This window comes from Lepisma saccharinum, chromosome 3 (genome assembly GCF_977018435.1).
Source record: "Lepisma saccharinum chromosome 3, izLepSacc3.1, whole genome shotgun sequence".
In the NCBI taxonomy this organism is placed as follows: Eukaryota; Metazoa; Arthropoda; class Insecta; order Zygentoma; family Lepismatidae; genus Lepisma; species Lepisma saccharinum.
This window is the reverse complement of record NC_139231.1, coordinates 96,296,683-96,323,333: the sequence shown is the minus strand read 5'-3', so window position 1 is coordinate 96,323,333 and position 26,651 is coordinate 96,296,683. Positions and strand designations below refer to the sequence as shown.

The following is a 26,651-nucleotide window of genomic DNA, read 5'->3' as shown; positions in this document are numbered from 1 at the left end:
CAGCAAAGTCGCGTGCATTGGATGATTGAAATGAATTAGTTTATTTAGGACAGAGTCTTCTTAGTTGCCTGTTAGCAATCACTTGTGATCAATCAAGATGGTTCAACTTTTTATCCTTAGATAGCAGGATCCCGCTGCTTTGGACATTTCCACCCGTTTGAAATCAAAGTCTCAAACCCAGCTAGCGCACCACGAAAAGATGAGCTGTGATGAATTGAAGCACAGGGCATCGTTTCATTTACCGTTTCGAAGCAAACTGGTAACTTGTATTTAATTATATTTTAGCGGAATACAGTACCTTTTTATAACTATAATGTGAGTGACTTTATCACTAAGCTTCCATCGAAACTGATGCGGTCCTCCGCTAAATGATAAGAAAGAATAGTTTCTTCATGATCAGGACCCGTGCTACGTACTTGACTGTTACGTTTCGCTTGCATCGTATATATACACTAAAAGCATTTATTCCACTTGTGCCATATATAGGTATATACGTACGTATATTACTATTGTGTTGCTCTATCCTACACATAGATACGCACATTTGAACAAACAAATTTTGTCTGATTTCAACATATTAAATTCCGGCTTGGGCAAGGATGTTTGTGAGTGCCCATTCATCAATTTCATCATGTCATCATTCATCCCCAACTTCGCAAATTAGCCAAAAGTGGCACAAAAAGCGAAGTAAAATTAAGCAAATCAATCAATCAATTAATTATGTCATCATAAGAACAACGTATATAATGTGGACACTTCATCCCATGGCTACATCTCTTGAACTTCTGTAATACATAACAATTAACAGGCTCCCTTTTGTTTCATACGGACTTTAATGCTGAAAACATGCCACGGAGGTTCAAATTTCACTTCCTGGTTTTTCGCTTCGTGGGTTGTTATTGTACCGACATAATAAAACCCATTTCATTTTAGCAGGTCGCCATGTTGCCTAGTCACACTTCAGCGAACCCTCTTTGACGCCCACTGAAGTGCGGTAGAAATGTTGGATGCGGGTTTAATTAACCAAATCGTCCCTTATGAATGTAGTAATGGACATCATCCCTTCAGGGATTATCAGTGATTTTGCCAATTAATGGAATAACCTACCCAATAGCAGCAGAAAGTCAATCTATTGGTCGGGAGATGAGATGCATAATTGTCTCTAATGGTGGGTAATGTCTATTTGCAAGCTGGAGTTCATGCTGGTACAGGGTACTCGAATTCCAGCCTTGCTCTCTCGCACACTGGGATTCGACGCTGGTATTGTCTTATTGAAGGAATCCGTGGCAAGCCACTGGTTTCGGTGTAGCTGGGAACATCTTTCAGTGTCTTAAGAAAGATTTCGCAGCCCAACTGATATGCTCGATGTGGTTGCCACTTGAAATCTCTCCAATGGATTCCGATGGCGGAATTTCTTGTCAACTTTTTTCAAGCTGCGTGACGTGCTACATCCCACATGCAGTATATGGCGTACTTGTTGAAGTTCATTCAGTGTAATTATCTAATGAAATGTATTCACTTCTTTTACAATATAGTTACTCTACTTGCCCCATTATGCAACTACCATTACCGGACTCGTTACAGAATCTCGCTTCACAACAAACTTTCACATCAAATAGAGAACATAAAGGCCAATAACTCTTCTTAATAATATCTTGCATATTGATGTTGTGGTTAGACATTACCTTACCCTTGAAAAATTGATGACATCCTGTATGTGTACAGCTACTCGAAACAAATTTACAGCTGCCACTTACAGAATTTTGCTGCCTCAGAATGATAAGATAAACCCAGTAGACGACAAAAGTATTGGAACCCAAGGTCGTTGGTTTCAAAGCACGTTAAACTACCTCCAGAAAAATATAAAACTGCAGAAAAGATAATGAATGGAATACAGTATGTCAATCCACAAACGTTTGAAGGAATTTCTCACGAATAAAATAGTGAAATCTTGAAAGTCTTTCATTGACAATCCACAACGGATTCCAACTTTCAACAATCAGAATTTTTAGAACATTATGCACCAAAAACATATCACTAGATATAATTTTATTTTATATCTCATAAAAATTTTATTTCTGTAATTTACTAGTTTTCCAGTACATACTGTGTTGACTCTTCCTGTAAATTCTGAGACTACTCTCTATTATGGCGCACATGATTTTACTGCTTTCTTGTCTAAAATGAGAAGGTGTTTTCGAATGAAGCTGTTGCCATAGGATAGCAATTCTCTCTATGTAAACAATTATTTTTTTTTTCTTAAAGAAAATCGTTACTTGAAGTGTTATTGCCAATTCTGCTGATTTCAAGTCATTGTTCTTATTCTTTGTATGCTGACAGTCGTCTTGCGTCGCCAGGTAATTCATTGCTCTCTTATCTTTCTTCGTTGCTCTGGTTCTCTACTCTTATATGTTGTTCTCCCACGTTCGTTTCCTTCTCCTCTCTTTGTCTTTATCCCTCTTTGGCTGTAAGTGCTGACCCTTCCTGAAGACACCCAAATGTCAACCTGACTTCCAGTACACATCATAGGCTCTGGCGACTGGACTCACGGCCAGTATAATCTCCTGTGGTACATGTGTTGTGTCTCCTCTATATGTCTGTAATCGTCCTTCCATCATTCTCATCACATCACCATTTCCATCGTCGCGATTAGCCAAATGTGGTTAAAGTGACGTAAAATAACCCAATTCAATCAATCCATATTTTACCTCTCTCACGTAAGCTATGAGGGATGTTGGCAGGGCGTGGGCTTCAACCACCCTCTCCCACCGATAGCATCACCCGTGCTGAAAGTATACATTTGCATTGTAAATTTGTTACATATACATTAATTTTGTTATTTGAAATTAATGTGAAATTCTTAAAGGATCTTGTTCTGTTCCAGATTCAATTGGTACCAGGCGGTGACAGGAAAATGGTGAGTATTCAGTTAGACTGTTACACATTTCATGATTAACTTCATGTATTCTTCAATCACATAACTGCAGTTTGAAGATTACTATTACATGAACTTTTCATGTGGAAGGATTCGGCTCCAAATCGGTTTTGCTGATCAGTATAGTGGCTGGTAACATTTTCATACGAGTTGATATCTGCTACGTGTATCCTTCCCTTTCATTTGTTTCTCGTAATCATCTTCATTTGCGTGTTTTTGAAAAGAAACTATAAAAAATATTTATAAGCAAACGTAAAATCGTGCATCATCATCGTGCATCATACAATTGTGCGTTGGTTGCGATCACTGGTGCAATTGCGCATGCGCTAACTGGACGGGTCTAGTTGCAAAATGGGGGTGACGGCTGAAAGAGAAACGCAGACGGGGCAGCAAGGTACGTGAAAATCTTATTTGTTCCTCTTTGAAAATAATTGTTAGGGTTTGTAACACTCATTGCAAATTACAGCACAAAAAAGCTGACGATATTCGAACGCATGAGCCCTTCGTAAACCCGCGGCGTAATTCCGTGCATATTTCAACCTACTTTCCTCTTTGCATTTGGATTCGTCCATTCGAGTCCTAGGTACGCCTTCTGCGGTCGAACAGTATGGATATTACCACGTCATTCCCCAAGGCTCTGATTATTGGATGATACTGTAAGAAATTGGGTGTTGCTGTAGTAAACGAACTAAATGTAAAATACATGAATAATCCAAGGAGTAAAGTTTGATGTAGAAGCAAAAGAAAAACTGCAAGTTCAAACGGTAAAATAGATTAAATATCTGGGATCGTTTGCGATGGTGGATAATGGCTACAAAACAGAAATGTAGGCTCGAATAGGAGCTGGTAAACAGTTGCTTTTCTCAAGTAACAGTATTGAAATAATCAGCAGTGTCAAGAAAGACAACGATCAGAATATACAAAACAGGCATTTGACCAATGTTTCAGAGAATTGGTGTCTTACTGCTAGTGCAGAATGAAGCCAGTTAGAATGGACAAAATGTGTAAGGCCATATAATTTGGTCTATTTTGTAAAAACAGTATTCGGAGAATTAGGGGAATTTTACAAGGAGCCAGACGCGATTACAGAAATGAAGAAAGGTTGACTTAGATAATTGGGACATGGAGAGGAGGGGATTAAGATAGAAGACGGACCAGTTTGTAGCCGCAGGCAGATGTGGCTAGAGCTTAAGAGGATAGAAAAGAAAACGCAGGAAATAGCGATGACTGGAAACCTATCTTGAGAGGTGTCGGGGTAATTTAAGGGTAGTAGGATCAAAGAGTAAGTAGTGTGTATGTACTGTATTGGACGGCGTCACTTACCTGTACAGAGGTATTCCCTCGACGTCTTTGAACCAGAGCACCATGCTAATCTTGTCCTTTGGTCTTTGTGGTGAAATGTCGCAGGGAAGTTCGGCCTTTTTGCCGACAACAGCCCACACCTCTTTCACAGGCACTGCAATACAAAAAATATTATTTTTTTATCCTTGTAGCTGCGATAATGAATTGGAATGCACAATTGCAACATTTTATGCAATACTACCATGTTGCCATAACCTACTCAATATTATTAATTCAATATATCTATTTCTATTTCTGATCACATTTACAACGAGCTTTGGGTATTACTTAAGTTGATATACTTTTAGTTGGGAAGACGCAGGTTCATATCTGGGAATAGTTCATCCTGATAAGAGTTTACCCCTTCTTCTTAGTCACTACCCACAATAGCTGGGATGTTACCTTTCATGCAGGTTAGGCACCTTATCGTCGCGATGAAGCTAATGGTACAAAACGACACTACTCTAATCGACCAACTACAAACAGAAAAACAGTGTAACAGCGTACACATTATTCTGTACAAAGAGCGTAACTAATGTCAGGAAATGTAATGTTTTGGGGAATATAACAATAAGTGTGTGTGATACTATATTATGTATTGGCATAGTGAGTAGCCGATTATGGGGTTGCTGGAGTGGCAAAGGCTCCGTACACATAAACATTCTAACCTACGTACAGTAATGAACGAAAGCAATAACTTCGAGAGCGCCAATCCATAGTTTTTCCATGGAACTAATAGACAGAATACAAATTTCACAGTACCATTCTCCTGACATTTATACGTTTAGTATGCCAATGTAGGGATTATAGATTGAAATAAAAATATCAGTGTCTACAGCATCAACTTTGGTATCGATATATTTATATTCTTTAAAACAACATACGATATTGCAGAAAGAATTCAAAAAATGACAATGGACATTTTGTTTACTCTTTTTCTTAGACACGGATACTGCATAAAGTCATTTGGTTACTGTTATAGGCACCGATGTGCAAGAAAGCGAACTTAAGCGAAACCTTGTTGACAAATGTGACACGGCAGATTCAGTAGAAGTTATGGCGACTATGTTTTTTTTTTTTTATTTGGTTTACCTTACCATGTTACGTCAACATGATTTTTTTAGAATGGTATTAATATATGCCACTATGCGTTTGTATTTCTTCACAAACATAACTATAATTATACAAAAGTACTCTGTATGTTAAACTCTTTTGTTTGCGCAAATATAAACTATTAAATTACAAAATAAAATATATTAGAAAAATCAAACATGCTAGTCAAACCGTGACATCCAGCAACTCTGAGTTAAGATCGCTCACACTTAGTACATATGCCTACTAAGTGCTTTGATTGACTTAATTAGGTTATCGTACGTCGCTTGTCTTCCACATTTAGCTAATCGCGCCGAAGGGGATGGTGATGCAACGAGACGGATGAAGGGACAATCATAACCACAGATAGAGAACACACAACATTATTGTGCCTTATTGCATTATTGTTTTTAGTCGACTTTATGCGCAGATAGGCTAATCAGGACTAGACCTACAGTTTAATGTGGGATCCGAACCGCTGTGCAATGTGCCTCCACCAGATATCGAACCTTGGGACTCCTTGATTAGAAGGCGGCGACGTTACCACTACGCCATCAACACAAGTCTGACTGAGGATTATACTGGCTGTGAGTCCAGACGCCAGAGCCTCGTTACTCTCCAAATAATAATACACGGTGTACTGCGTGGAAAAGAGTTTACATTTGGGTGTCTTTAAAGCGTTCACCCCATGATACCAAGTACAAATCTAAAGCCAAAAATTATGGAAAATGTCTATTAATATTTGAAATCTCGGAGTGAGGATTCAATATCCATTCCCTTGGAGTACGAGACTCCTTAATCACGGTAACGGCGTTCCAGAATATCAGGACGCTGTAACTTCGAAATATTCAGCTCTGTTAGACAACAGGTGCGTGTTACGAGATAGTCAAGCGGCCCATTCTGAACCCCCATGAAGGAAGAGTCTATATGGAGAAGATATAACGTGCAACATAACAATAACCATTCTAATGCTTTATAGAAAGCACTTTCCCTCCCCCTAACCTTTACCATGGAGCCTCCCCGCCGAGATGGGGGTTTCCACAGGTGTTGCTCAAAACTGCATCTGCCAACTAGATAACTCTCCTGCTTGTTTGGGACAGGGGCGTTTTAGATTCGGTCTTATTACGCCGTAGTCAAAGGAAGGGGAGGGGATATATAGTCACGTGCTTCCGCTTCATTGCCTCTTCGAGGATATGACCCCGGCACACACACACACACGAAATGTAGAGTCGGAAGAACTGGAACTCCAGATTTTAATCTGTGCCTGTTAATTGAGCCTTGGCGAACGGAGCGAATGGCTCAATTTCGACGGAAATTACCTCTTCTCTTCCCCCCCGGGCTCCGTTCTGATTTGGAGCGCCCTTTCCAAAGATAGAATTGCGGGCGATTACATCTTATTTTACGTATGTGGTGGCGGGTCTCCTCGGCGGCGTTCCTGGGAGTCGACCTCGCTTCTCCAGGTCCCTCGCGATTCTCCAAGGGTTGATTATGACATCAGAGAACTTCTCGACTGTTTGAAATTACCGCTGGTCGTCTCTGCATTCCATAGGGTATGCTCTTCAAGCTCTTGAACTACTAATGTTATTTTATCATTTTTCTTGTGTGGTTTTGTGTTTGAGATGCAGATGCTCAGAGTCCAATTCCCCGAAATGTCTTGGGTTAAAACATCCTTCCTAGGAACAAGGAGTGAAATATGGTTCTTTCTTAAAAACACTATTACTTTTATTACATAAGCATGAGATTCAACTCGGATAAACGAGGTGAATCTCGAGAAACTACATAATGTTTAACCTGAACGTATATATCTACGCTTTGCTTTTAGCCAGTTTTAATTGGAGCAAATTCAATCACAGCATGTTTGATTGATTCATTGATTTTGTTTATTTTACTTCGCTTTTCTGCCACTTTTGTCTCATCGTGGAGTTGGGAGGTACACTCGCAATGAAACACCCATGCCCAGACCGGGATTCGAACCCAGGACTCCTGGCGTCGTAGCGCGCTATACTAACCACTCCGCCATGGAGATCGCCACAACATTTTTACTTCTTACATGAAAAATTTGTGGAGTTGTTGCATTTATCTTTCGCAAATTTACTTTCTTTGTAACTTACCATAACACCACGGACGCCTCTAAGACAAGGAGGAAAGAGTGGGCAAATACCCACGTGAGAATTGCTTTGCCCACCACAAGCAATGCGATAGGTGAACATGACGATTAGAAAATATTCTTCCGTAAATAAACATATTCTGGTGGATATTTTGTCAATGCTGGAAATATGCCAAAACGTAGGGTTTTTTTGGGGGGATACTTTAATTTAACAAATAAAATGGACTATTCGTGAGACGGAAAAAATATTAATTTTAGTTTTCCTATTGACTTTAGATGTTGGGCGTTGTTCTTCTAAATCTTGAAAGATTAGAAAAGATTAGAATATAGTTTAAAGGGAGAAAGAGGAAGATGTAGAGAAATAGAGAGAGAATTATAACACCATTAAGCCTTGTTTCCATGATATGAAAAACTCAATATACTGATCAAGGCAGCATATTGTGGCAGGGGAGAATTGGAAGAGATAGAAAAAGAGGAAGAGAAAGAAAAAGAGAGACGGTTTGGAATAAGGAGGTTTGGAAAAGATATGCAAAATGCTTAGGAAAGCGGGCATTAAAACTTACAGGAAGAGAGGGAGAAGTATCTTAAGAATAGTGAAGAATGCAAACAAGAAATAGGAAAACAGAGAAGAGGAAGAGCAAGGGATTATCTACGAAGTGAAATATAAAAAATGTCAGAGTGTGTACATAGGAGAAACGAAGAAGAGGTTGAAAAACAGGTTGAAACAACATAGGGATGATGCACGACTTAAGAGAGAGATAAATGCGATATTTAAACACACGAGAGAAACAGGACATGACATAGAGTGGGATGAGGCTAAGTAGATAGGAAGGGAGAAGAGAATACTAGTCAGAAAATGGAAGGAGACCAAGGAAATAGAGAAGAAAGGTGAAGAAGACACAATGAGCTGAAATGGGGGACTGAAGATAAACAAAGAATGGAAGAAGGTGTTAGAAAGAGGGGAAAGGACAAGAGAGAAAGAGGAGAGAAGAAGGATGAAGAATGAAAGAAAAAGAGCGTGAGATAAAGAGACCAACCACATTCCAGATGAAAGAAAATGTTTAGCCTTTCAGGTGAAAGTAGAGTTGACAAGGGAAAGCCACCTGCTAGAATGTTCCAGAACAACTTTCTAATAGTCTGGAGGGGAGTAATTTTTGTATATATAAATGTCTGCCTTGCTCAGCATATTGAGAGAGAGAATGCGGAAAGGAATCTAATTTTAGATATAATAATGCAGAGAGAGAGAGAGAGAGAGAAATATAGATGTATCGAGAGAAAATTACTGTAATGTGTACATAACAGCAAGACAGTAAGGGGAAATGAAAAGGCGAGACATAGAGGAAAGAAAAAGACAGATAGGGAGCTAATTGGAGAGAGATGTACCAACAGACAAAGAGTAGGAACGGCAGATAAATAGCAAGACAAGAAGGAGAAATCAGACATATAAAGAAAAAGAGGCCGATGAAATTGAGAGAGAGAGAGAGAGAGAGAGAGAGTGGATATAAGATGAGTGCAATGCTTGAATGTCTACATTCGCACATTAACTTCCTAATACATATATTATTACATCCTTCCTGCCCGCTGAAAGTTTCCTGACAACATCATTTCCTCCACAAAACCATCAGTCTTAAAAGAACAACTAGACTGAGATAAACAAGTCACTCATCCACACACAGGAGAGAAAAAAAGACTGTGCAGCCTGAAATGTTCCATTTTTTGAGGTACGAGTTGAGAGTGAAAAAAAAGTGGCCTAGTATTTACAGCTCGAAAACAAACTTTGTGAACCGCGATTCATAACTCGTCCAAGGTTGCCTAACAAAGAGTTCTACCTTCCGGCCATTAAAAAAAGGACATATCCCCCCCATCTTCCCCCTTCAACTCTTTGGATATGTTTGATCGTCGCCGTTGGCACCAGGAATTGGATGCGTGTGGTAGCTTTGGCTTTGGAAAATATCCAGGGCCTGAATAACCTCTGAAAGTTTCCGGTCTGAAGTAAAAGGGCTGAAAAAAACGACAATATCTGAAGAAAGTTTGTTCGCAGAGCATCAGCGAGGAGGAGCCCCAGTTAGATACCTTGCCAGAAAAATATTGTCGAGAACCAACACAAAATAGTTATGTATGAATCGTGACCTCTTTCATCTAACACGTACGTCATTTTTCCAGAGACAGGTAAATACTTCAACGTGCCAAGAAAATGGTTCAACTAGTAATAGTGGATTCATAACTAAAAGAGTTCTCTAACCGTCTCTCTCTCTCTCTCTCTCCATTTCTCCTTTCTGTATCTATTAGCCTCCCTTCCCTCTCTCCATTCATTACCTCTGTGTCTCTTTGTTTTCTCTCCATCCTCTCTCTCTAACTCCATTCCTCCTCTCTGTGTCTCTCTTTGCTCCTTTCCTCCCCTCTTGTTCTCTCTCTCTCTCTCTGTTCTCTTTCCCCCTATATACTCCTCCCTCTCTGTCTCTCTTTGTTCTATACCTAGCTCTTCTCTCTCTATTCCTCCCTCCTTTGTCTCTCTTCTTCTCTTTCCATCCCTCCCTCTCTCTCCATTTCTCTTCCCTTTCACACGCCTTATTTTCTTTTCTCCCTCATCTCTCTCTCTTTATTCCTACTCTTCATTGCTCTCTCTATTCTCTTGCCATCTCTATCCCTCTCTCTCTCTCTTTCATTAGAGAGAGAATGGAAAGGGGGGTACAGTTTTCAATATTGTTCAATCTGTACTGGAGTGTTGCGAAGACGAAGTGAACATAAAATATGTGTACACAACTTACTTATAAATTTACTACTGAACTTGAATAAGTTGTGTTTGAGATGGAACCGCTCCCAGAAATTTTTTTCATACTTTTCGTGGAGATGAAAAGGAGAAACCGGAAATAACCTGTAGAGAATGAAGGAAAGGAAGTTAAGTGAAGGTGCGAGACAGATAGACAAATGAAGCTCAATAAAAGTAACAAGACAGGGAGTGCATGCATGCATGCGACACACACACACAAACACAGAGACAGACAGATAATAAGAGAGAAAGAGAGAAAGATACAATAAACAAGACAGGTAAGGAAAGTAAGTGAATTGGGGGAGAAAAATATATATATATATATATATATATATATATATATATATATATATATTAATTGATTGATTGATTGATTGATTGATTTTGTGTTTTAAGTCCACTTTATTCACAGTAAGGCTAATCGGGACTGGACCTACAGTTTAACGTGGGATTCGAACCACTATGTGCCTCTACCGGGTATCGAATGAGAGAGAGAGAGAGACTGAGCAAGATAAAAGAAGCAAAACAGAGAAAGAGTTCGTAAAAATTGGAGAGAGAAAGAAAGACAAGGAAGGAAAAGAAAAGAAAAGAAATTACAAGCAGAGAGGGTGAGAGCAAGTAAGTTACTAGGAGAGAAAACTATAGAGGGAGCTACAAAAAGCGAAAAACTAGAAAGAAGATACGAGAAAGATGAAGAGCATAGGTAAATGAGACAGCCACGAGTCCTATTCCATACAAGATTCGCATAATTTGGCAACGTTAACCATATTCTTGAGGACGGGACCACCTAACAAATTCACTAATCACCAGTTCTTGTGCAGCATTTAATCTCAAAGAAAACTGACATCAGCGAAATACCATTGTCACATGCAACAACTGAAGTTCGCAGCGCGTGAAGGTAATGCGAAAACAGGCCACGTTCTGTCTTTCAAACATATCAAAGGACAAAGGTACCGTCCGAATAACAAACACGCAAGAACTCCAAAGCTGCCCAACACGTTCATAAATCACAAGTGATTCATTTAATCTAGAGGCGCGCGCGTGCAAAAATACAGAAAAAGAAGAAAACACAACATCTCCAGCGAGAGAGAAAGGCGGCCACAAAACATCACTAATTAAACAATTGCGTGTCGAGTTAATGACATGCATCACGTGTTATGTCGAGGAATTAGTCTGGAAGGAGGAAGCGAAAAATCAATTATAAATGATTCGAGGAGAAGATACAGCCAGTTGCTTCCTGAACGTTGGAGAGAGTGTGAAGGAAATTTGCGAAGCGTGGTGCAAATTTCAAGAGTTTTGGCCTATGTGAAGTTCCACAATAAAAATCAACATGAATGTGCTCTCTTCTCGAACGTTTTCGTTGCATAATAATGGAACACAAGGATAAACGAGACTGAGACCTATATTCTATCTCCATAATCTGTGGAGCAAAGCAGCGCATAGGGGCAGAGAAGGGGGGAAATCGAGTGGGCAGAGCGAAGCAGTACACGCTGCTGCGAAGGCTGGTAACTGCAGTCGCTTTCTCCCCCCCACGCAATCCCGTTCCCTCTCACATGTTCATTGGTGGAGCCGTCTCGCGTCACTACTTGCGCAGAGACTTGGTGTTGTTAGCTTGCTCCAGAGACTACCGGGACAGAGTACAATGTGGGAGCCTCTGGATCTCTTTCTAGATTTGGGATGACATTTGATAAAATTATCTGCAAACCGAATTTACTTTGAGTTATCGCCTTTCAATCAAGGGATCCCGGGTTCGATACCCGGTGGAGGCACATAGTGGTTCGGATTTCACTTTAAACTGTAGGTCCAGTCCCGATTATCTTTACTGTGCTTAAAGTGGACTTAAAACACCAAATCAACGAACCAACCAACCGAATTTATTTTGCCATTTCTTGAAACATATCAAGCAGCTATCTACCTGGATCTACATATATAATTTATATATTTCACTTTTAAAAAGATCAACACATTTGTGGCCGAGTGCATTAAGTGGCTGTCTTTCGATCTCGCCACCGAAGTTCCCGGCTTGGAGTTCCGGTCTGAGTATAGGTATTCTATGCTGATTGTTTCTTCATCAATTCCATCTAATAACCATTCATAATTATCGTTGCGATTGGCCAATAGTAGCAGAAAACTACCCTGAATAGCGATTATATAAATAAATAAACAAAACAATAGTGGCTGTTGTAAGCCTGTACTGTGTGATTGCATCTATTCACGATGAAATTTTGTATTTAGAGGGTTCGCAGCATCGAATGAAACGTCCAACAGAAAAACGTTAGCAAGATAAATTATTTGGTCTTTATATGCTGTGATATATGCGGTGACATGTAAATGTTGTTTACACGATATGTTCCGAGACTCAGAACGAGGCAGACTCAAGAACGAAACGGATGTTTACAAATCCAGACCTGACGGATAACGAGACAGGCATTTACAAGGCTCTGTTACGTCCAGTCTCGATAACATCCATAAGGATAATCTGAACACAAAGAAAGGTGATAATAAATAATTTGTTGAAATAGGCCAACAAATCTATTGGTAATTTTGACCAAATTTCGTTCATTTGTTTCAGGTACGATTATTAATATATCTTTTTAAAAAAATTATCTCACGTATTCCAAATTGATAAATTAATTTAGTCAAAGTTTAAATGCAATGTGCAGGCTATCATATATTTTTGTTTTGGTTACCAAAAAGTTCAACCAATTATTTCGTTACCTTATATTAGTTGTGTGTAGGGATAGGAAAGCAAATAATGCTATTCTGAATATAATTGAACTAGAAGCAGAGAAGCGATGTAACCCTACTGAAAAGAAATAGACGTGGTCTTCAAATTGTGAATTTTGTGTATCAGTTCATTTATAATAATGGATGTGCATAAATCCTCACAGTAGCATAACGAAGCTAAAACTAAAAAAGTCAAACCGTAACTTGAAATAAGAGACGAGATGAGAAGTACAAAGCAGTTACTTGAGAATTGTAAGAATGGATGAACTATGTATTTTCAACTGGGTTTTTTTAATTTGCTACGCTGATAAGATTTTCTCTCTCACTCCAACTTATCTTCTTTACTTTACTGCTGTTTTGCGCTTATTTCTTCACTCTCTTCCCTTCTTTCTCAGTTTGTCTATCTCTTCTCACGATCTCTTATATACTTTTCCTTCCCAAGTTTTTTCTTCCTCTGGTTCTCTTTTTCCTTTCTTTTTCTTCCTCTAATTCCTTATCTCAGTCTTATTTATCTTCCTTCTCATTCCCTTGTGTATTACTTTCGACCACTTTCTATCTTTGTTTCTCTATCTTTTTCTAGTTCCTTCTTCATTCCTGTCTTCTCCATTTCATTATTTATCTATTTATCCTCTCTCTCTCTCTCTCTCTCAGTGTGTGTGTGTATATGTGTGTGTGTGTGTGTGTGTGTGTGTGTGTGTGCTTGTGCTTGAATGTGTGTGATTCTTCCTTTACTATAACCTATTGTGAAAATTCTTACGTAGGTTATTTTGGTAAGCAGGAGAGTAGGGTAAGACTGGAACGGAGAGCTGGGCCCACCCTCGCTTACGCTCTGCTACGAAGAATGTACAACAACAACAATAGCGAAGGAAGAAGACAAGATGCTTCCCAGTATTAAACAATTCAGGAAGTGTTGGAGGACTTGATAATGTTCTAAGATTTCAACCTTGCACAGTTGAGGATGTGCCAAAGGAGGTCATCGGCAACGCAGACTATGTGCCATGGCATCTGAAACGTCTGCAAGATTAACCCATCCACTTGCATATACACTTACGCATTTGCAATAACAGGCACTGAACTTACGAAGCAGCAAATTCGAGTAAATACCAACAACAGCAACAAGGAGAGATAAGGGAATGCACAAGACATAAAGTTGCTTCAAAGCTGTTACTGCCTTATCACTATGCAGCAACACAACACAAAGGAACCTCAATCCCTGTATCCAAATGTTCGACCGGATAAGGAACAGAAGAGTGCTGGAACCGTTTTATTTTACAAATGACTCTTCCTTTTTCATCCGGGAACAAGATATATATGTATATATGGGAATTGCGGCCACGTTGACTTTGAAAACCAGAGTGCATTCCGCTTGCAAATGTTGAACTGGTTTAAGAATCTGTGTGTCTCCAAGATTCCTTTTTTTCCTCTTCTTCTCATTCTTTTTCATCCCTTCCTTCGGTGCCACAACCCTCAGGAGATTCGAGCAGGGGAGTAAAGAAACGGCCATAAAATATGCACCATAAAACCTCAAAAGAAGAAAGCTGTGAAAGGGACTAAGTTATGCTTGCAACACTATAGCTGGAGCCAAGTCCTCCATGTTTTACAGACCTCCGAGATGGCGTCAAGAAATGCAAAAATTCCGCATACATGACTCTATATTCTCACCTTACCCTCTCCTCCTCACGCACTTGCAATCAAAGCATCACTGGGGGAGTCTTGAAATTCAGAGTTGCCAGGAATCGAAAGTATTTTTTTACACCCATACAGAGAATGAGGTACTGTATAATGCAAATTCGTTACATTGAGTCTAATGAGCACATGATAGTTGCGTCCAAACACACAGCTCAAAAGATTAAGGTATAGTCCAGAAAGGTTTATCCTGGTACAGGTCCCGCCCCTAAGTGGTCTGTTGTCTGGCAGGCATTGTTTTGTGCAAACATGGCGAGAGTTTTTGAACGAGTCCTTCCAAACGGCAAGAAATAACACCAATAAGCTATTCGATCCGTATGAGGGTGGGCAAATCCATCTCCACTCGCCAGCTTATCCTCATCTGCTAGTTATGTCGTTCCCTCCACTCCGGCATGAATATGGCAACAGTGCTCAATTTCTCCATTCCAAAAGAAAACGGCGAGCTCTCGCTGGTAGGGTACGAAGCACATGCTGTCTCCAGCGTTTCTGTCATTGGGTGGAAGCACTCACGTGATTGCTGTTGTGGTCTTCAAGCAGAAGACAGACAATTAAGTAGCGGCAACTGTACCGGGATAAACTTTATGAGATGTAGTCACCGAATAAACCACAAGCGACAAATCCATTGAAATGACCGAAAGACGGAAAGGACAAATATGTATGAATCCATTCTGGAACTCGAGTACTCATAACAGTGACATCTATCGGTCATCGTTTCTCGTTCTCTTTATATTGAATATTTACTATTTATTTATTTTGGGCAACAATCGCCTTGTTACACACTACAGGTGCTGCAACCTTCTTGAAGGTAGCTTGGGCATCGTCACTGTCCATGCCGATGGGAGTCTCAGCATTAGTGGTGCACATTCTTGTCAATGTCTACAGAAGCATTAATAAGAATAACAATTTAATACACTAGAATTAATTTCATACTCGCTCTAAACTAAACCTTGACATTGTTTATCACGAATAAAAATAACAAATTTTAAGTTAGGCCGAGTCGTTCCGTGCTGCGATACATCAATAATAATAATAATAATAATAATTAATTTGAATTTTTATTCCTATGCAGCATGGAGAAAAGCACAACATTTCAAACACAATCTAAGCGGCAGCGAAGTTCAAATTTGCAATTTTTTTTCCAAAAAGTCACGCAGTGACTCTCGCGAGAATTGTGAAAATTTCTTGCTTCGTCTCAGTGTGCTGACGTTATTGCGAACGTTCATCCCTGTACTGATTTCGCATCCCCTTGTGAACTCTCAAGTGATGCTGAGTGTACATCCACATCATTAAATAATGTTGAAGAAGTGCCTTGTGAATCACCTAGAAGTGATAAATGTGTCGGAATGTCTACAATCTTATTTTTTAAAGAAAACATAGACTCAGTGGAATATAGCAACATGTATTCTCGCGCCTCATCATCATCCTGTGTGAGTTCCATAGGTAAAGGTAATGTAAATTTCCCCGTGCAGATAGCACCGTGCCATGAAGGCACACGTAGTGGTGTGGTGGGGCCCCACACATTCTCGATCGTGGCCATTTTGCGGGTGATGTGATCAGCACCATGCTCCGGCAGCCTTTATTTCCCAGAGTTGCTCTCAGGTACCCATTGATATGAGACTGTTCTGGGAATCGAACCCGGATCTCCCGCGAGGTTGTCAGACTAGACCACCGCGGCTCCTTGGATGAGTTTCATATTTTGATTATTTCAATTAATTTAATACATTTGAATGTTTTTATGGATTTTCTTCACACTTAAAATGTCTCACCTATCATATACAAATAACCGTTGACTTAACAAAGAAATAAAAAATGCTCCTAGAATTTCTTAACAATCGAATGTCTAGAAAGTATTGCTTTCATAAATATATTTATGTAGACAGCAGCTGCATTAGTAGTAATTAAACTAATCAATTAATTATAAGTATTATTAATTAATTAATCATGAATATTATTAATTAATTAAAGTATAATAAAACAATGGTAATGTGAATTTGTAGAAAGTTTTAGAAATAACACACCTTGATGAAATCCTGCGTACGCTACTGGAAACTGGTAATTGTGAAAATCTGAAATTTTCCAAAGTTTCAGATCTTGAAAATGTAAGTTTAACCGTGCCTCGTCCATCTGTCTGCTAAAAAGAATAATATCATTACCAAAAACTAGTAAATTATCATAAAAACTCAGCAAGACTTTTGATAGCTCCCCATATTCATATGGTGGAAATAGCTCTTTGACTCGAGGGGTTTGGCGAGCTTTGGTGTACATCAATTAGCCGAGGGCGTTGAGAGTAGTCAACTAACCATCTCATCACTGAAGGTTATGGGTTCCAGTTCTAACCTCGTTGTGTAAGTATCCCTTCGTCGATTTCATCTCAATAAATATTCATCCTCATCGTTACAATTGTCCTAAAGAGACAGAAAATCAACAAAAGACACGACATTGTTAGATATTGTGACTTCACCATTCCTTTAGTACGCGCTTGTACAATATCACACTAAAACTAGTTCATCCTAGAATGTTAGAATGTAATAAAACATAAATATCTTTCAAAACAGAGCTAGAACTAGTTCTTGATCATTCTCGACTTCCCCAAAAGTATGATTTCTGAACTTCCACCATCTCGGAAACAGATAAAAACTAGTCTACTTGTTCACCGTACTTGCCTCGCACTACTTCTCTCTCGCCTTTCTGAACCTGGCCAAAAAGCAATTTAAAACCGGAAGACAAGAATTTACTGCATTGCGATAAAACTTCAGTCGCTGGCAACCCTGCCTCGCTTCCTTGAAGTCGAAGTTAAGATACCAGCCAAGTCGTGCGTCAGCAATACGACAGGAGATTCCGACAGAAGCTATCGTAAAGATTTATTCCCCTTGGTAGTGAGTTCATTCTGAGCGAAGGATGATGGAGATACACTGTGTGAGAAGCGCTGTGTGTTTTTTGGCATCCAAAGTATCACTCTCCAAGCCTACAAATCACCTCATACGGCAGATGCGAAATTACCCACACGCATGACTGTGTTAAAAGACGGCATTTTGCATATTATGACAATCCTCACCCTGGATTCGTGATTCGAATTGTGATGACCAACTTTCTTGGAGTCGGTGACAAGAAAGGAACGGCAGAGATTATTATTAAACCGAGTGACTACAAATTAGATGCATTTTTCTTAGACTTGTCCGTATTTGGTGTGCTTTACGTTATTTTCTTCGAATTTGATCTAATCGTGATGATGAGGAGAATGGTGATTAAATGAGATTGTGAAGGGAACAGTCCAAAGACAAATGGGCAGATACAGTCACCACCAGCATTAAAAAAGGTAAACTATTCTATTCTTTGTGATTCCTGCTATGTACAACCACCGGCATTAAAAATTGGACACCTAGATCTGACGTACACACTTCACTGCAATGCGTTATGTGTGTTGTCTAACTCTACGGCGATGTATCGACATATAGATAGGCAAAACACACAACGTAGTGACGTGAATGTGTATTTCAGGATCATGGTGTCCCATTTTAAATGCGGGTGACTGAACATACCACGAACTCCAAAGATGATATTGGGTATGGGTCCAGGCGACAGAGCCTCGTTTGCCTACAAGATGCAGTTTCCAAGATGTACTGCATGGATTTTCATGCGCCTTCGAAAATCATCCCTACTTCTAAGAGACTTCGGAATAATGTTTATTTATGGTTTACAGTTTCAGAATACACAAACTGAAAAAAGTGCCATATTCTACGACGTCCGTTACATGTGTTGTTTGGAGACTCCAAGAGAGACTGTAAGTTTCTATTTGAGAGCGAGACGAATGTGTAGAAATCAAGACGAGACTGACATTTGGAGAGACTGTGTCAAGTCCCGTGTTGACTCGTCTCGATACTCTTAGAGCCTTCTCGATGGCGTAGTGGTAACATCGTATCCTTCCAATGAGGCGGATCCGATTGATACCCGGTGGATTGGTGATGATTTCAGGAGATAACCCAAAGGGAAAATCCTTCTGGAAATTGAAAAGTCGCCCCGAAAATTTCAATGAGATTGTGGAGCATTCGGACAGCTAAGAAATTTGGCAATCATGTTCATTTTGTCATTTCCATTCACTTTGATTTATAGTGAAAGTAATTTTTCTGGCCTTTTTTCGCAATACTAAGCAATGTTCCAGTCCTCTTTATAATTAAAAGTGAACACAATAAATTCATCGTACGTATTGATAACTGCGAACTAGTAACATAAAAATCGAATTACATTGAATCTCAACAATGGATACGTGTAGAGCGGCAGGGATGGTGTAATGTAAGCTTCTATTGTTGTAACAAATTTGAACTTTTTATTTTAACGGTTAGCCAGTCAACCGTTTGTTGAGGAATGGTAGTAGTAACGTGCTTCTGCAGTTTTATCGAAATTTATACTTAATTTAACTACATATTAGAGATAAGGAGCAAATTTTAAAATATTAATGTTTTAATGAGAGTTATAATTTGTAGCCTGTGACATTCCCCATCGGGAAATTTGATGTCCCTCCCGAAGGAAAATGACTGGATTGAACACTGTGGTGGATGCACATTGTGGCTCATATCCTATCCCGATTAGCCTAGCTATGCATAGTGGACAAAAGACAAACTTCGATGCAATACGAGTTAAGGGAATGTCGGAGTAGCAAAATCAGCGTAAGTGGTAGTTTCAGTCTAGTCAATTCTCTCCAGGTGCCGCTGCTGAGGATCAAATTGCAGAGGGAATGTACTGAGAAATGTCCAGTGTGCAAGATCATCGCTGAATCATTTTCACAATTACGAGACAGCATTCTTATCGACAAGATCTGCATTGTGATAAGTCCCCCGGCTTTTCGTTAATAGACAGAGAAAATTAATTACAATTCCAGGTGAGAGAAAATCTCCCTCTAAAGACTGGAGGAATGTCGTGCTTTGGCGATCTCCCGCAAGAGGTCTCCACGCACACGGAAACGGGGAAAGGCCCCCGCTCTAGGCCTTGGAAGAATGACGAATTAAGTGCAATGAAGAACTACCTCCGTGTTACGAGCGCACGTTACCGCCGAGGCATAGCCTTCGTTATCTTCAATAAAAGTGTCTTTTTGACGGTGAGAAGACGTCGGAGATTGGCTTCCCTGACATTGTGACGTCAGAAAATGTAGCTGGCGCCACCTGAGACCATCGTAACCAACTAACGTAAATTGCCTCTTTAAAACGGAGACAAAACTCAGGTGTGGAAGAAAAGGAGGGGAGGAAGAAGGGGGAGGGGATTGTAACGTACGAGGAGACAGGGCGAAAAAATGAAAACAGTACGGAAGACGAAAATCGATGCTGAAGACAGAAGATAGGTGGCACCACCTGTCGCAGATATTGGTAATATATTGACGGATGTAACCTGCATGCCAAACTGCTTCGCTTCCGTCGGTGCCAAACATAGAGTTGGATTTCGAAAGGATTTTACGTGTCGTCACTCTCTTATTGTCGTCTTGAAATCGCAAGTAATCAGTCAACAGTTGATGTAATATTTAAACTCAGAAAACCAAGCAATGACAATTATGATCACAATAATTGCTTTGGAAAGTTGTTTCTTGTTGATTGCCCCATACATTATTTTTTACGTCATCAGAATGAAATATGCTCTTCTGGAAATATAAACTTTTTGTATAGTTTAAGGCCTCCTAAACCTACTTGTTAAATTTCGTACTTCAATTCGAAAAACTAAAAGGTTCAATAATGATTATAATGAAATCTTTTCAGCAATGGAAGAGTCTGGTATACGTGGAAGCACCCCCAAGTAGAAAAAACAGGATGACACATATTGTATCTACCAATATCAGTTGGTAATCCTGTCCGCGCGTAGGCGCAGGAATCTGTCATGCTTAGGCATCTTCAAGGCTCGCAATCAGTCTGTCATGAAACGTTGGCCGGTTCAGACGCGATTCGTGGCAGTGGAGGCGTTCATCCGAACAGGTTCCGAGCGGCAATGGTGGGGTTCATCCGAACAGGCTTCATGCGGCAATGGTGGGGTCCATCCGAACAGGTTCTATTCAGGAGATGCTGTCGGAGAGCCGCCTCCTCCGACCTGGAGACTTCTGGATCTGCACACCACCATTGCCTGACACACTCATCATGATGTCCCCCGTCTGGCACGGGTGCGTGGCGATCTTTATCGAGCAGTCTCAGTGCCTGCTTCGTCCCCTGAATGGAACCTGTTCGGATGAACTTCTGCACTGTTGCGATTCGTGTCTCATTGCAAGGACAGCATATTTATATTGGCCTAGGGGCGACAATATATTAAATCCGGCCCTGTGTATTGCTTGTACCTTATATGTCGAGACTCGCGAGAGTACGAGACTAGAATGATGTGTATGAATCGAAACTAGATCGAGGATGAGGCAGACCTTCTCTCAGCGAGGGGAGAGACTGTCAAGTTTAGCCTCGTCCCGTATATACTCCACCCCTAACAAAACATGAGCTCACGTGCGATTCATACTGACCTGTCGGTGAATGTCAAAAGCACTGTCACACTGTGTACAACCAATGTTGCCTTTATTGAGTATTTAGGATAAAATTAAACACATACCAACCAGAATGAAGCATTCCTGTCACCATATTTTCCCTATTACACACTTCCTAATTCCAAGAACTTTAATGACACCATAATTGTCTTCTCTCACGCAATACAAATTAAGGCCCATGCACACACAATGATGGTATTCGCATGTTTACTCCAAACTTCATAATCACTCACGAAGTTTAGGAAGGGGCGTCTCTCACATTCCATGTCCACACCAACAGCCAAACAAGTGTAATTTAACTCCATATGTATACACCTTAAAGCGATAAACTACAACAAATGTTTCACAATAATTCATTGTGAGTAAAATTTTTAACAATTTATGCACATCGAGAATGGCGTTTATGCATAAAGTTATTGACATGATGTGCATTAAATGTAATGAAAGAGTCCTAAGTTTGAGGTTCCCAGAGATGTCTTTTTTCATTTGTTAGGAACCTATTTGAAATTGTAGGACTAATAACTAGCAACTAAACTAACTCTATTTATAAATCTCATATGTGAGAAGTATTTTTTTTAAATATTATATTTTAGTAATCTAATTTGTTCGTTACGTTTACATGTTTGCAAGAAACTTAATATATAAATTGTCTTGCATTGTTTCAAATATAGTTTTTATTGTCTTCAAACCTACCTGCTGAAATATTTTGACTTGCTTTTTAGTTATTTAGCTAAAACAGTTTCTTCACAAATTAAATTTAAATATTAGATTCAATTAGTGTTAAATACTGGGGATCTTACACACACCCAGAGCAGCTGTTACGAGCCGTAATGTATTAGTTTTCAAAACATATTCAACCCTCTCTCCAAATAAATGGCACATGTTCATTCACGTAAATCATATTCAAAACAGTTGTACTCAATTCCCACTTTTGAAGTAGAGAAGCATTTCTAAATTTTACATGATTAGCTTACATGGATACTATTTCAGAAATTGTAGGCTATATTATGCAAAGGAACGCAAAATAAACTTCAGAAAAGCTTTCCTGTTTGTGTACAAAAACATACTTAAGACGATTGCAACCAGGGCAGGGTTCCCGCAGCTTTCTTCAGAAGGGGAGTGGTGGAATTTTGAAATGAAGGTAGATATAAACACCCATTTCATTAAAATACCACTAAATAACTAATGTAACACTTTTAATTGAGGGAAAATGTAGAGTTAAATTTCCGCTTCTGCGTCCGAATATGTTGAATTCCTTGACTCACGATCTCGCCGCCAAAGGATCCGGGTTAGGGTCCTGACTCGGACATCCTTATAGAGTGGTGGTAACGTTGGTATAATGTAATCATGGTGCCCAGCTGGAACATCACTGTTAAGGTATTATTTTACAAGGGTTCGGATCCCACCCTGACTCGTTGGCCGATCTCGTTAATGGGACGACTTTTGGACTCGGTATTAAAGTTCTCGGGTTTGAATCCCGTTCTGAGTATGGGTGTTATTAGGGAGTGTCCTCTCATCAATTTCATTTAATCATCAGTCATACTCATCGTCGCAATTAGCCAAAAGTGACAGAAAACCGACGATAAATATTTAAAAAAAACAAATACCCATCATTTGCCTATCTGAGCATAGAGTGGACTTAAGAAACTATTTTAGAGCCTTGAGCCATCGTCGCATGTCAAGTATCTACGTAAAAAGCTACGTTAAATTAGGGAAAAGACGAGATCTTTCATTTGGAAAACTGCAATCCTTTGATTTGCTGTATGCAAGTGGCATATCATGCACTGATAACAAAACCGAACCTCGCGGACTTTTACTCTGTTTGAACAAGGAAGTGGATGCATAGATGTGACACTCGAATGGATCATATACGTACGCTCTCGGCTGTGAGATCAAAAAGTAAAAAAGAATGGGGTGCCGTCAACGAATTGCGATAGGATATGAACAATGGGTGTGATCTGTTTGTTTTTGGGAAATAGGATTTGCGTGTTGTTTCCGAAACATCAATAGGCATTGTGTGCCGACGCTGATGCAAACAGGCCAATCTGTCGTTTCGCCGATGACTCGTTAACAATGTTGATGCGTCGTTTGTCTACAGGCTGCCTTGTTGACCGAAAACCACCTCTTTCGCTGAGAACCGGATCGACGAATTGCCCTGATAGCACCGTGATTTGGGATCATGTGTCGCTCCCATTCAATGCAAGCAAGCCTTCTGCAATTTGTCTGGTTTTCAATGGTCGCTTACTTCTCTTTTATGACCTTCAGTGTTTGGTTACATCTTCAGTTCTTTTTTTCTATCTTGATAGCTCTCATGTCTCTCTCTATCTCTCGTTTACACTATCTTCTTCCGTTACTCAGGTTTCGTCTCTTTGCCTATTTTCTCTCCATTCCCTTTGTGTTTTTTTAAATTTGTATTTCTTCTAACTTGTATTCGTGCTTTTGTCCACTATATTACTGTATTCTCTATTTTCTTAAGAGTTACTTCGCTTTATCCACATTCATTTAATGTCTTTACTTATTTATTTCCCTCGTCCACCCCCCCTCCTCTCTCCGTCTTCACCTTTCTTTCATATTTACATGCAGTTTCACTATTATCATTCTGTACATTTCTCTAGAATATTCCTACTATCTATCCCCATTTGTCTTTCATTTTTCCTGACACTCTCTCTCTCTCTCTCTCTCTCTCTCTCTCTCTCTCTCTTCTTAACTCGCCCTTCCTCAATCTTCTCGTCTCCGCCTTGCATTCAAGTGACCCGGGTTCGATGCCCTGTGGAAGCCCATGGTGATTTGGATCCCATTTTAAATTACAGGTCCAGTCTGATTATCTTCTCATGTGTATAAAGTGCACTCAAAACAAAAAATAAAAGCTCTATTTTCTCTCTCCCCCTTTCTTTCTTTCAATTCGTTCCTTCTCTCTCCCTTATTCTCTGAACTTCATCTCTTTGTGTGCCTCTCTCTCGCTCTCTCTCTCGCATTATCCCTCTACACATGTAAATCATATTTGAAATTTTTTCTTGTAAATTATATTTCTTTTTACTAGTACCTAATATTTACTTGATATTTCTGAACAAATTTGGTATTTTTTTAAAGTTGCGGAACACATAAAACAAAATATTTTTCTCAGGGGCCACCTAATAAAATGAGAGTCAACACTATGGAGATGAGATGTAATCTATGATTCTCTCGCAAAATCCTAGAAGAGACATGTTTTCTTTGATATGAACCTATTTGCAGTTGTTGCTCCAGTACCAGGAGCCATGTATAACGTCAATGCAGATTTTATTCTGGGATAAAAAACATCCTTTGTTTAAAAGAAACTTTATATTTCCATTGTTGCGCGTAAACGGGGCCTTCATTGTTGTTGTTCGGAACAAAATCTGCCAAGTTCTTTCATTATGCTTGTCGCCTTCCATAACAGCCAGAAACAATATTGAAGTCCCAGGAGACAAGCAAGCTGTCAGGTGATGAATTACCAGAAAACGAAGAAATGCCTTTGACAAATTTCTCGAGAAAAACGACAAATCAATATCCGACAAGTTCCATGTTGACTACAAATCTTCGATTGCTTTTTTTTCTTCTTTCTTTCTTTCTTCTGAAAGCCGTAGCCTCATTTCTTCATTTATCATTCCACCCCTTAGCAACCAATAAAGACGCCGCCCACGTTCTATGGAATAAGCGAGGACAAGATTTTCAGTGCTGCATTCTCGAAGTCTTCAAGCATTGTTTGTTCCTTCTTTGTTCTTGCACAACAATGGCGAACCTACAATCAAGCAATGGAGAGCTATTTAGATTAAATTCACGAGGAAAAAGTCAGTTTTAGAACCTACATCTTCTCTTGACAGTATAAAAACCTGTATGTAGGTGTTTCGGAAATCGGGTTAGTGAGAATAGAGTAGGTAGTTTTTGGGGGAAGGGATGGATCTTGTACGGCCCAAGTAGCTTTGAAAGCCATCTACTAGAGCTGACGTCTTCTCATACCATCTCTCCATATCTCACGTATATATGTGAATCGAAATTTCCATGTGATTTGCAGAGAAGTAATTAACCACGTGTTCCTAAATTCTCACATTGTTGAAATACAGGGCTACTATAAATGATTCATTCTATTTCAAAACACTGTATTTTCCAAAGTATTGCACATACAGATATGAATGATACATGAAAATAACTGTAAACTCGCCAAGTTTGCATCGTGACACACCAGTTGGCAGCACGAGTGCAGTGCCTGTACAAAATGGCCACAAACTGAGAAAAGAGTTTTTGTGTGTTGGAATATGCGAGATGTTCATCTGTTATTGCAGTGCAGCGTGCATTCAGAAGACAGTGCAGAAAAGAACCAGAGAAGGCTCAGAAAACGCTACAATTCTTCTCTGAAGACCTTTGATAAGAGATTGCTACATAATGTATTGGTGGAACTCGACTACCGCTTGCATGTGCGTCGTGTGGCCAGAGGGACACACACAGAACGTTTGTAGAATGTGAGAAAAACTTGGTGAGTTTACAGTTATTTTCATGTACCATTCATATCTGTATGTGCATTACTTTGGAAAATACAATGTTTTTGAAATCGAATGAATCATTTATAGTAGCCCTGTATTTATGGTCCCATACTCGCGTCCCATTAGCTAGAAGAAAGTTTTAGATAACGGACAGAAAAATAGAATTATCTTTTCAGTATTCAAATATCATCCAGGTAGTTGATATCAGAGCTCCGGCTATTTAGCGGATTGGATGTTAGACCAGGTTGCTGTTCTTCCAACGCTGTAACAATTCCCTCCTACGGGAAATATTGCAGCAAAGGTTCTTCAAACACTCGAAGTTTTCCTTTCCGAATATCTTTTCCGTTCAAGGATACTGGAAAGTGGACACGGTGTGTTCAACTTATGTTACTAAATAACAGTCCACGTAATATTAAAAAAAATAATCGGAAATTACGTTGTCTTCAGCGGAACTTTATCGCAATTCAGTCAAACCAGGAGTATTATTTTCCAGCTCTTACATAACTTATGGAGGTCTACTTCTTGTCGTTAGGAATCAATTTCGCCCTGAATTGTAAGGAGTTGAACAGTCGAAACGAGTTATAGACTCGTTCATAGACATCAGCTTGATACCTATGAAGGAAAGGATAATCAAAAAGCAACTCCTGCCGCCCTCCGCGACAAAGTGGTTAGCACATCGCGCTAAGACGCCAGGGGTCCCGAGTTGAATCCCAGACTGGTCTGGGGCGTTCTTTGTGACTGTCTCTTCCTCAATTCCATCATATCATCACTCATTCCTCATCTTCGCGATTAGCCAAAAGTGGCAGAAAATCGAAGTAAAAAAAATAAATTAAATCAAATAAATAGCAACTCCGCATCTACGTCTGTAATAAATAACATACACCAACTCTCCAAATATGCATCCAGCAATCTTGAACTGGATTCTCCGACATGCGCTATCGTAGATCTCTTATTTCCTGCAAATATTTTAGTTTGTCGTGGACATTTTGGAG

At 39.6% G+C, this 26,651-nt stretch overlaps 1 protein-coding gene across 1 annotated transcript in view; it reads right to left on the bottom strand.

Annotated features, from left to right (window-relative positions):
• The window catches only part of LOC145985616 (adhesion molecule nephrin-like), a 375,184-nt gene that overhangs the window by 229,075 nt on the left and 119,458 nt on the right, over positions 1-26,651 (bottom strand). The window contains exon 2 of the mRNA XM_083119686.1: positions 4,259-4,391. Within this exon, the coding sequence (XP_082975812.1) occupies positions 4,259-4,391 (133 nt within the window). The remainder of the gene's footprint in view (positions 1-4,258; positions 4,392-26,651) is intronic.